Consider the following 12,550-nt stretch of genomic DNA (forward strand, 5'->3'; position numbering starts at 1 on the left):
AGTGATTCAATTTAAAATTATTATTATTTTTTCATTCCAAAGGTCTGAATTTGATTGCCCAAACTTGGGTTACTAGCATAGGTAGGTCTCAAATATCTTTGGGGCAGTAAAATATTTAGTTTGAGCTTAAAAGGAATCCCAGCACTTCAGCCCTCTTAGTTCCCTTGCCTGGGGGAGAGGCCTGCACTCAAACCAATGGACCCACATGAAATGTTTCGAAACAACCAGGAGATTCTCCTTTTTTTTTTTTTTTTTTTTTTTTGTTTTTGGGCCACACCCAGCGATGCTCAAGGGTTACTCCTGGCTTTCTGCTCAGAAATAGCTCCTGGCAGGCACGGGGGACCATATGGGACACCGGGATTTGAACCAACCACCTTTGGTCCTGGATCGGCTGCTTGCAAGGCAAACACCACTGTCCTATCTCTCCGGGCCCTATTCTTTTTTTTTTAATTTTTAATTTTTATTTTTAATTATGAGAACAATGATGCAAAGAAAGAGGACAAGGTAAGTTACTGTGGAAGGACAATCACCAATAAACAGAGTTCTCAGAAGAAATCCCGTTGCTGACACCTTAATTTTGAACATACAGTCAAGGAACATTAAGAAGAAGTAAAAACAGAACCCATGTACAATTACTTTGTCCCTCAAGTCTCCAGATATACGTTATAACATTTCTTAGTGGTACACAAAGCAATTTAAAGCCATGATATTTGTGTAACTCCTTAAACATTGAAGGCATAGTATTTTTTACATTTCCATGCATATGCATATTAGTTTATGTTAACCTCAAAAGTTTAAGTAGGTTTTTTTCTTATTATTATTTAAGGTTTAGAGTCAAACAACCAGGAGATTCTTTCTCATACCCTGGTCCCTCATTCAGACTCTGATTCAGAAGGTCCGAGAAGGGTCTCTACAACCATCTTTGTCCAGCTAGCAGGAGTGACTTCTCCAGAGGCAATGAGCTTTGAGAAGATCCAACTGATATCCCAGATGCCAGGTTCCTTCAACTCTGCTCAGCAATTATGAGAACTTTCCTGAAGTTGCCCTAGAGGGAGAAATCAAATCGCATACTTGACCCATGAAAGTCAGGACTTTGTAGCAAACAAACTAACAAACAAACAAAAAACAAGTAAAACCAAAACACAAGGAAGTTGACTATGTAAATTGCTTTCTTGGACTAGGTACATAATCTAATTTCTTGCCAAAAAACAAAAACTGTGCTTAGATCTGCCTATACTTTGTCATGGTCATCTTGTATACCTCTAATCCTCCAGGTGTCTTAAAGTAGGGCTACTACTGTTTTTATTTGTTTGTTTTGGGGCCATTCCCAGTGATGCTTAAGAGTTACTCTTTTCTTTTTTTTTTTTTTTTTTTTTTTTTGGTTTTTCGGGCCACACCCATTAGATGCTCAGGGGTTACTCCTGGCTACGCGCTCAGAAATTGCCCCTGGCTTGGGGGGACCATATGGGACACCGGGGGATCGAACCGAGGTCCTTTCCTTGGCTAGCGCTTGCAAGGCAGATACCTTACCTCTAGCGCCACCTCGCCGGCCCCGAGTTACTCTTTTCTTACCTGGCTGTGGAGGTACTGAGAGATGCTTGTTAGTGTAGCCATGGAAGAGACCAGAGTGCTGTGCTAACTGTCCATGCTGTCATTCCTCTGCAGGCAAAGAAATTACATTTGATCTCTCCCTTTACAGGAAAATAGTTTTGACCTGTAGAAAAGTTGAAATTTAAGTAAAAGCTTCAAAACTACGTTTTGGGAAAAAAAAAAAAAAAACTTCTGCAACAGGTCCAGTTATTCATTACCTAGCAAGTGTCATTTCTAATACAATTGTTCATCATCTTTAAAATAAAAATTTTACTGCAACATATTTAGTTACAAAAGTTAGGGGCCAGAGTGATAGTACAGCAGACAAGGCACTTGCCTCCACACAACTCATCTGGATTTTTTTCTCCAGCAGCCCATATGGTCCCCTGAGCCCATCTGGAGAATCCAGAGCCAGCAGTAAGCCCTGAACACTGCTATTAATATCCCTCCCTCTAATCCCCAAAAGAGTGAGGCTGTATGAAGAAAAAATTGTCTTCTCATTGTGTTTCATAATAAAGTTGTTACTCCTAAAGTTCTCTTGCTGAAGTGAGACAGAGGGTGTTTTTGATCAGTCAAAAGAACACAGCATCCACATGGACTTATATAGGTGGAGTTGAGCCTAACGAGTCAAGATTGGATGTTTGAGTATGTATTTGTAGCAAGGAGCAAGCTGTTATGCCTTTGCCGTTTGTTGCTTGGTCCTTATTGGCAATTGGATCTTCATTTCATTGCCCAAGGCCATATCCAAACTGTCTCCATCTCTCTTCTTTTCCCTGTCTCTATTTTTCTGTGTCTTTGACTTTGTCTCTCAGTTTCTGTCTCTCACTCTGTCTCTCTCCTCTCTTTCTGTCTTCTCCCTCCCAAGATGACTTTTTCTGCTTTTTTTTTTAAACTCATGCTATGAGGTCAGGAGATTACTCAAAGGTTTGGAGCACATGCCAAGCATGCAGTAAGCACCAAGTTCCAGCCCCTGTACTACCCGGCCTCCAAACACCGCTGAGTGGGAGTCTGGCATTCTGCAGAACTATTAGACTCTAAGAGCATCATGGCATCTCACCCTAGCAGAGAAGAGACAGGACCTAACAGAGATCTCTGAGGGGTAAAAAATTTATGCCCTGAGGATGTTCCCAACACGAAGCAAACAAGTAATACTGTGACTTAAGAAAGAACATTACAGAGGAAACATTCAGGGTTTTATTACAAGTCAGACAGCTAGATATCAGACAGCTAGATCCAAAGGTGAAGTCATATTGGAAGACTGAGAAAGTTCTTTCTTTAATCCTAGGATAAGGGGTTTGTATTAACAACAAAGAACTCCATAGTATTTCATTTTATGCAGAAAAGGTAAATGTTTCTGGCCCGGAGAGATAGCACAGCGGTGTTTGCCTTGCAAGCAGCCGATCCAGGACCAAAGGTGGTTGGTTCGAATCCCGGTGTCCCATATGGTCCCCCGTGCCTGCCAGGAGCTATTTCTGAGCAGACAGCCAGGAGTAACCCCTGAGCACCGCCGGGTGTGGCCCAAAAACCAAAAACAAAAACAAAAAAAAAACAAAAAAAAGGTAAATGTTTCTATAATGATATAATAAGGAAATATGTCAGGAACAAATAAGGATGCATGCTACTCTCTGGCAGATTGACGTAAGTAATAAAGGCTTAATTCTGTCAAATGGAAATATTTGCTCTAGTACGGTAAATTATTCTGATTCATTTGTTCTCTCTTACCATGCATTTCTTGGAATATCTACTGGTAAAATTCTTCACAAAGCAATTGGGAGATTACAAATTAAAGAAGAATGGGCCTTTTTCATCCTTCCACAATTAGCTCTTATTTTAAGAACGACTTAAACATGGCATCATCCCAGTCTGTGTGCATGTCTTCATTCATTGCTCATTGGATTCTTTCGCTCCAAAGAGCTCAAGGAAATACAACTAGAAATGGCTCTGCTGAAATCAAAGCATCTGTTAGAAAGGGAAAATTATAAGGATCATAAAAAAAATTATAAAGATCATGTGTGCCAATAAAAAATCTATTTGATAAGTACAGTGTATCTTTAAAGGTGACATTCACCTCTTAAATATACAATTCTCAGACTGGGAGGAAAATATTTACAAAAGACACAACTGGGGCCCCGAGAGATAGCACAGCGGCGTTTGCCTTGCAAGCAGCCGATCCAGGACCAAAGGTGGTTGGTTCAAATCCCGGTGTCCCATATGGTCCCCCGTGCCTACCAGGAGCTATTTCTTTTTTTTTTTTTTTTTTTTTTTTTTTTTTTTTTTTTTTTCTTTTTGTTACTTTAATTCAATGCTACTTTCCCATGGACCTCCCTTAGCTGATCTGCAGTCTAAGGTGTGAGGAAGCACGGTGCTGGGCCCTGTGAAGAAGCTGCAGAGTAAGCTGCTGTGCTGAACAGGAGACTGAAACCTCATATGCGTTGTGGAAACAGCAGACTCCAACATTTCTTAAGTGTTCTTTCCTCTCACACTTCCACTCCTCTGGGTAATTCAGAGCTGCAGACAATCCTCTTTGCCTCTTCTGGTTACTTGCTTGAGAGGGCCTCACAGGTACAGGAAAGGTGCCAGGCAGAGCTCTGACCAGTTTCCTCTGGAGCAGTTATCAGGCCCCAGCAGGCCTGTGAAGTAAGCAACAGGTGCTTCCCTGGGGGAAACTTGGCAACAGTGGCCTATGATTCTTGGTGAAAATGACCAATCAGAAGGAATCCTTATAGTTGGGAAAGTCAAGAAAAAAACAGCTTCCTCTCCAGAGAGGAAATGAGGAGACAAGAAATAAAAAATATTTAGAATGGCATAAAAAGTGATATGCGTAAACTTGTTATTAAATCTAACTACGCGTTTCCTAAAGTCCAATTATCAAGTCAAACAATGCGGAGAGGAGGGAGTCATCTGGCATTTCCCTCAAGAGTTGACACCTTCAAGCTGAGTGGTCTTGGGCTTGCGTGGGGGGAGGCCCTTTTTGAATGAGGGCTGAGGAGGGCCGTGCTCCATGCTGACTCCAGTTCCATTGGTCCCTACGGAGTGAGCTTGGCCCGGATCACTAGAGCTTCCCGGTGTCTGTGGTATAGTGCTTGGATACCTGGACTCAGATGAATACCAGGAGCTATTTCTATAACGAACTGCATTGTCATAGTGCCCTTGATTCGTGGGGTCACTAAACTTTTGGCTTTGTGGCCTGTTGCCTTGGCCTCCTCGTCTATTTCCTGAAAATACCTCTCGCTGAGGCTGGCTGGACCGGACACTGGAATATGGGACAGCTGCAGCAGTCTCTCCTGGTGCTGAGTTTCTCTTGTTAGCACTTGTGAGGATGGAAGTAGAGGGACAGGAGGAAGATGAAGCAGCAGAGGCATCACATGGGCTAGTCAAGGACACAGATGCGACAGAGCTACATCGAGACCTGGTTGAGTAACTATTCTTTGGATGGGACACTTGTCCAAATGACTCAATGTTCTTCTTTAGGGTCTCCATGTCACAAGTGAACCGAGCAACTCGACCTAGATCCTTATCATATTTACGTTCACTAACAAAATGCTTGATATCAGCTCGGAGCTCAAGTAACTGCTCCTCTGACATTCGTACAGACACATCAGTCATTTTCTTCAGAAGTTCTGCTTTCTTTTGTCGACTGATCAAGATTTCCATTGCTTCAGCTTTCACCTTGTCCATTTCAGCAAGCAGTGCTACTTCTCGATCCATTAAACAGCTCTGCAATTCTGCAAAAGCTTGCTTCATTTTCTTTATGGAAGTATCCATTTCTTCTTTAACTACAACGCGGTATCTTGCAAGAGACACTGTGCAGCGCTGGAGGTCTTTCACAGATTTTTCAATATTGGAACCTAGTTTCTTGCTGGTGGAGAAGACTGGCATATCTTCCATGCCCAGATTTGAAACCTGAGATCCTGTGGTAGGTCTTGAAAGAGATTTGGCAGCATTCCTATTTTGTTGAGAATTCTGAGGCGACAAAGTATTGGACTCCAAACCAGAGATACCATTCTCCAGCACAGATCCTGCTCTATCCACCACATCTTGTTGGGCAAACTCCAGATCCTCTGAGTCTCTAGCATCTATTGAAAGAGTCTCCACACCTTCACTGAATGAGTCCACAGACTCCGTGTCATTGACTGTACCGTTGACATGATAACCGTTGATACCACCTTTCTCTGAGGAAGACGCTGACTGTTCCTCTTGAGCAGAAACTGTTTGACTGGAAACTGGAAGTCTGTTACTTGTGTCCGCTACAGATTTGGGTTTGTTTTTCTTCTTTTTATTCTTTTTCTTGCCTGTTACTGTCCATTCTTTGAGTACTTCATTGGCACTACCTTCCATGAATGCTTGTACTGTTCTGTCCACACAATTGTCAAAGTGCTGTAAAACCAGGATGATTTCATTATTGCTCTTATTGGGAACTATTGCACGCACAGCATTTATCTTTTCTTTCATGTTCTCAAAAGTTCCTCCCTGGGCCAATACAGTATTGGACTGCAAATCAAAAATAAATCCTGATGAATCCTTCTGGTTTTGTTTCCTAGACATTGCAGTTTCTTTTATCTCAAAATACACAGAAGAAAAATATCCTTTTGCCGTCTAGGCTCTGATGAGTTATCTCAGATTTAAAGTAGGCAACATTAGTCTGAAGTTAGAGATGATAAATTCAAAATCCTGGCTATTTGAAATTCTTCTTGTAGTTGGTCTTAGTTGGTTGATCTCCTTTTCTTCTCTAGTATCAACTTCTAGTTAGGGAACAGCATTGCAGACCTTTTTATGGCACTTTTTCTTGCATGAGACTGTTGTAGTCAGGACCCTGGTTCAAATGGTCTCCTCAGCACTGCGAGGGATCACTCCTTATTTTCCGGCTGGTCCGTTTCTGCCTTCCTCACAAGACACAACAATCCCAAGAATGTTCCTTTTTCTTCTTTTCTCTTTCCCAAATCCACAAATCCTACGGGCGGACCTCCACCTCCTTCCTTCCTTCCTTCCTCCTTCCCTCCGCGTCCACGGCCGCCGCCCCGCCCCGCCCCGCGCTGCCCTCCGCTCCGCCCGGCGGCGGGGCTTGGGAGTCGGGGCCGCCGAGCGCCGCAGCCGACGACGCGCCCCGACCGACCGACCGACCGACCGACCGACCGGCCGGCCGACCTCCCCAGGAGCTATTTCTGAGCAGACAGCTAGGAGTAACCCCTGAGCACCGCTGGGTGTGGCCCAAAAACAAACAAACAAACAAAAAAGACACAACTGATAAAGATCTAACCTATGCAAAAAACTTTTGAAACTTAATAGTATGAAAAGGAACAATAAAAAAATGAGTCAAAGATCATAACAGCCATTTTTCCTAAGAAGATATCCAGAGGACAAATAAGCATATGAAATGATGCTTCACATTAGAAAAAGTGCTTATTATGACAATAATGAGATAGCATGTGTAAAAGTGGAAAAACATATGTGAAGCAACAGGAATTCTTCCACTGAGAAAAAATGCATAAAGGGAACATCTACTTTGGGAGACAGTTTAAAATTATTTTATAAAACTAAAATACATTAAGATCACAAGATCCAGAAATCACACATCTTGGTATCCAAAGGAGTTAAAAACTTAGGTACACACACACACACACACACACACACACACACACACACACACACACACACACACACACACAAATAAAAAACACTGAATAGAGATGTTTATACCAGAGTTATTCATATTTCCCTAAGCTTGAAAGCAACAAAGATGTCTTTCAGTAGGTGAATGGATAAGCTGTAATACATCCAGACAATGAAATATTATTCATTGCTAAAAAGAATTGCGCTATCAAGCCATGCAAAGACACAGAGAAAACAAATGCATATTGTTTTGTGAAAAAGGCTTCCTTGAGGAAGCGACATACTGTATGATTTGAACTCTAAGACACTTCTGAAAAGGCAAAACTATGCAGACAGTATAAAGTTCAGTGATTGCAAAAGGTTGGTGGGAAGGTCATTGTGACTAGGCAGAAAATACAAGTTTAGGGCAATCAAACTATTCTCTGTGATACTATATGGGACATCTTATTGTATGGTTATTTCTCTAGAGCCCGGGAATATGCAACACCAGGTGAAATTAGGGAATCTAGATGATGATAATGTGTCCCTAGGGATTCATTGATTAGAATTAGTATTGTCGTTCTAGTATGGTATATTAATTATGAGGGAGCATGGAAAACCTCAATAATTCTAGCCCAACTTTACTGTAAATTAAAATAACTGTAAATTAACTTTGCTCTGAAAAAATTAAAATAAGAAATAAAATAAGATAAAATTAAAAAAAGATCAAAATGAAACCAGAGCTATAGTATAATGAGTAGAGCACTTGTTTTGCACATGGCTGACCTAGGTTCAATTCCTGGCATCCAATATGGATCCCAAGCTTGTTAGGAGTGATTCCTGAGTGTTGAAGCCAGGAGTAACCACTGAGAATCACCAATTGTAGCTCCAAAACAAAAACAAACAAAAATTATATGGATTTTTCTACTGCCAGATAACTTGGATTGAGGGGATACTATGATAATTTCACTGTGAATTAATAAAAAACCTTATTCAACATTTTTTTTTTGGAAAAAAATAATGCACTTTGGCTTTTTTTGGGGGGGTGGAGGGTCACACTGCAGTGCTCAGGGGATACTCCTGGCTCTGTGCTCAGAAATCTCTTGTGGCAAGCACCGGAGACAATATAAGATGCTGGAATTCAAACCACCATTTGTCCTGGATCAGCTGCATGCAAGGCAAATGCCCTATCACTTTCCTACCTCTCCTGCCCTTGGCTTTTTTTTTTTCTTTTTTGAGAATGATTCCTGATAGATGAAATAAATAAATTTGAGAGGGGAAAAAAGCAGTATAGAGTTTGTCTGTCTTATTTAGTTATTTCCTTAAGCACGTCTCATCCAGGTGCTATATACCCTTCTGTCTTCTCTAGGATATTTTCTCTTGAATGAAAATTACAGAAGAGGGGTGGGCCAGGTCACAAGTGTTTGTGCCACAGGAAGGAAACTAGGTCAGAAGTGGGGAGGGCCTGTGGTTGGAAAAAGGTTGAGAAATATTTCTTTAGTTCCTCTCCTAAGAGGCCACCACTGGTAATGACAGTTTTGGAGGGTTTTTGGTTTTTTTGTTTGTTTTTGTCTTGCTATGGGACCTCACCAGACAGTGCTCAGGTATCACTCCCCCACAGTACTGGGGAACCATGTGCTGCAGGGGATCAAATCCAGACCCTCTGCGTGAAAAGCATGCGCTCTAGCTTTTGGACCATCTCCCCAGTCCTTAATTAGTTTTGGCTTATCCACCCCAAAGAAATGATCAGGCACTTATAGTACTGATGTGTATTATTTGACAGATGAAATATTTAAAATTACACATTGTATAACAATGCAATATTGGCTTTTCACTGAATGTACTTTGGAGGTGGACTCACATCAGAAAACAAAAACACAGTCTCCTCATTTGGGGGTGAGGAGTGTGGGGCAAAAGCATGCTCAGGCATGGTTAGATATTATTAGAGCTGCTTAGGGAAGCATAAATGGAACCTGGCACTACTGGGAACAATTGTCCATTCCAAACCTTTAAGCCACCTCCTTGCCCCTCTTCATTCTTTTTTTTTTTTTTTTTTTTTTTTTGGTTTTTGGGCCACACCCAGCGGTGCTCAGGGGTGACTCCTGGCTGTCTGCTCAGAAATAGCTCCTGGCAGGCACGGGGGACCATATGGGACACCGGGATTCGAACCAACCACCTTTGGTCCTGGATCGGCTGCTTGCAAGGCAAACACCGCTATGCTATCTCTCCGGGCTGGCCCCTCTTCATTCTTAATGGTTACATAGTATTCTGTTCTATCAGAATATATCATACTTTATTTATCCAGTCTTTCCATTGCAGTATATTAACATATTTTTATATCAATCATCTATCCACTTTGTATGTGAGTACATCTGCAGGATAAATTCTTTATTGTGGGATAACTAAATATTAAAGTTTAACCATTTGGTACATGTGACCCAAATACCCACCTCAGAAATAATGCTACTTTTCTTCTTTTTTTTTTTTTTGGTTTTTGGGCCACACCCGGTAACGCTCAGGGGTTACTCCTGGCTATGCACTCAGAAGTTGCTCCTGGCTTGGGGGACCATATGGGACGCCGGGGGATCGAACCGCGGTCCGTCCAAGGCTAGTGCAGGCAAGGCAGGCACCTTACCTCTAGCTTCACCGCCCGACCCCATAATGCTACTTTTCATTCATACTAATAATACATTTCTCTATATCTGAACTGACACAATTTGTTTGCCAATCTGATACTGAGTATCAAGATTGTTCTAACTTTAATTTTTTTTTTTTTTTTTTTTTTTTTTTTTTTTTTGGTTTTTGGGCCACACCAGGTAACACTCAGGGGTTACTCCTGGCTATGTGCTCAGAAGTTGCTCCTGGCTTGGGGGACCATATGGGACACCGGGGGATCGAACCGAGGTCCGTCCAAGGCTAGCGCAGGCAAGGCAGGCACCTTACCTTTAGCGCCACCGCCCGGCCCCAACTTTAATTTTTTTCAATATAAAATCTTTATTTACGCACCAAGATTATAAGCATGATGATAGTTGGGTTTCATCATAAACAGAACACCCCCCTTTACCAGTGAAACCTTCCCACCACCAATGCCCCCTCCTTCCTTCCCAACCCCTGCCTGTATTTGAGACAGGCATTCTACTTTTCTCACTCATTCAGATTGTCATGAGAGTTGTTAGTGTAGTTATTTCCCTAACTGCACTTAACATTCTTTGTGGTGAGCTTCATATGGTGAGCCGGTTCTTCCGGCCCTCATCTCTATTGTTTCTGGGCATTATTACAATAATGTCCTTAATTTTTCTTAAAACCCATAGATTAGTGAGACTATTCTGTGTCTATCTCTCTCCTTCTAACTTATTTCACTCAGCATAATAAATTCCATGTACATCCACATATAGGAAGATTATATGACTTCATCTCTCCTGATGGCTGCATAATATTTCACACCACAAAGACTGGCACATGGTACAAAAAACAAGAACAATCTGTGCTACCAGGGATGTGGAGAGAAAGGAACTCTCATTCACTACTGGTGGGAATGCTGTCTAGTCCAGCCTTTATAGAAAACAATATGTAGATTCCTCAAAAAACTGGAACGGAGCTCCCATATGATCCAGCTATACCACTCCTAGGGATATACCTTAGGAACACAAAAATACAGTTCAAAAACGCCTTCCTCACACCTATATTCATTGTAGCACTATTTACAATAGCCAGACTCTGGAAGCAATCCAGATGCCCTTCAACAGATGAATGGCTAAAGAAACTGTGGTACATATACACAATGAAATATTAACTTATATATTTATATCTTTTATTAAGTGTCAAAGTGAACATTTTTGATACTAAGAAAAGCTTAAAAATCTCTCTATTTAAATTTTTAAACATTTTTTTCTCATTTTCTGATTGGTAAATAAAATAAAAAATCAGTTCACTTTCACACCTTACTTTTCAACCATAATATTAAATTCATTTTAGCCACTGAACTAAGTACCATTAATCAATCAAAAATTTCTATTGAAAATTTGCCATCTCCAAATAGAAATAATGTAGAGCCACTTAATACATTCATTTTCTGTTTGTTTGTTTTTTGTTTTTGGTCTGGCTCTGTGCTCAGGAATCAGGGATTGGCAGGCTGCAGGGACCATATAGAATGCTGGGGATCAAACCATGTCAGCTGCATACAAGACATACAAGGCAAATGCCCTCCACCTTGTGCTATGGCTCTGGGCCCCATGCAAAAATCTTTTAATGAAAAGTATTCTCCTTAGCTCAAGGTCAAAGCTGTCTGTTTGTTTTAGTTAATACCAGAGTGTTGTTTGTATTAAGTTCAATCTCAGGCAGTCTTATCTATGCAAGCTTTTTGAGGAATTTTAACTTAGCTTCTTCTGAGCAGACAGCCAGGAGTAACCCCTGAGCACCGCCGGGTATGGCTCAAAAACAAAAAAAAAAAAAAAAGAAAAAAAAAAAACAGCTTCAATACACTCTTAGCATATTCATATCCCTGTCTTCTTCAGGAACATAAAAGAGAAAGAAAAGCCAATAAATCTTAAGATTCCTTTATCTTCACTCTATCCCTCCATTAGACTTTTACCTGGCCCATTAAACAGAAATGTGAGGGGAAAAAAATTTTTTTTTCTCTCTCTCTCAGGGTACAGTTAAAAATTCCCTTTTCTAGGGGCTGGAGAGATAGCACAGCCGTAGGGTATTTGCCTTGCAAGCAGCCAACCCAGGACCCAAAGTGGCTCAAATCCCGGCATTCCATATTGTCCCCCATGCCTGCCAGGAGCAATTTCTGAGCAGATAGTCAGGAGTAACCCCTGAGCACTGCTTGGTGTGGGCCCAAAACAAAAACAAAACAAAACAAAATTACTTGTCTACAATCCCCAAATATTGCTCTTGCCAACTGATAATCTTTTGAGCAGGTTAAAAAAATATATATTTTAAACAAAACAAGATAGTTAGAGGAGGGAGGTGAACATTAGTTTACCACAAGTACATATCAAGAATTCATTGAAAGAACAAATGGAAGATCACGAAACCTTGATGGCAGAGGAGAGCAGGAAGTAAGCTTGTAAATGGCAGGAAATTTATGGGAGGAAACTACTGTCTGCTTCACCCCCTTGAGCTAAGCAGAAGTCATCAGTCCAAGAAAAGAACATCTGGTTTTCAGGCATGGATGAAAGCAAATTCAGTGATGCGCAAGGTTGGTTATGATCTAGAGACCATATGACTAAGCCAGACATGCTTCCTGAGCAGCTATTGTTAACCTTACTGTGAATTCTCAATCTCCATTCATACTTCTTTTTTTTTTTTTTTTTGCTTTTTGGGTCACACCCAGCAGTGCTCAGGGGTTCCTCCTGGCTGTCTGCTC

At 41.2% G+C, this 12,550-nt stretch overlaps 1 protein-coding gene across 2 annotated transcripts; it reads right to left on the reverse strand.

Moving 5' to 3' along the window:
• Nucleotides 1–3,888: 3,888 nt before the first annotated feature.
• LOC126022731 (spermatogenesis-associated serine-rich protein 2-like) lies at nucleotides 3,889–6,351 on the reverse strand. 2 transcript variants are annotated; one of them, XM_049783726.1, is made up of 2 exons: nucleotides 5,922–6,127; nucleotides 3,889–5,871 (listed from the first exon to the last, which is right to left on the reverse strand). In XM_049783726.1, the coding sequence occupies exons 1-2, from the start codon at nucleotides 5,988–5,990 to the stop codon at nucleotides 4,504–4,506; spliced, it is 1,437 nt and encodes a 478-aa protein (XP_049639683.1). In that variant the 5' UTR covers nucleotides 5,991–6,127; the 3' UTR covers nucleotides 3,889–4,503. The 2 variants fall into 2 exon arrangements, with proteins under 2 accessions (XP_049639683.1, XP_049639682.1); XM_049783725.1 differs by having other exon boundaries at nucleotides 3,889–6,351.
• Nucleotides 6,352–12,550: the final 6,199 nt, after the last annotated feature.

The sequence above is a fragment of the Suncus etruscus genome, chromosome 11 (genome assembly GCF_024139225.1).
Source record: "Suncus etruscus isolate mSunEtr1 chromosome 11, mSunEtr1.pri.cur, whole genome shotgun sequence".
Classification (NCBI taxonomy): Eukaryota; Metazoa; Chordata; class Mammalia; order Eulipotyphla; family Soricidae; genus Suncus; species Suncus etruscus.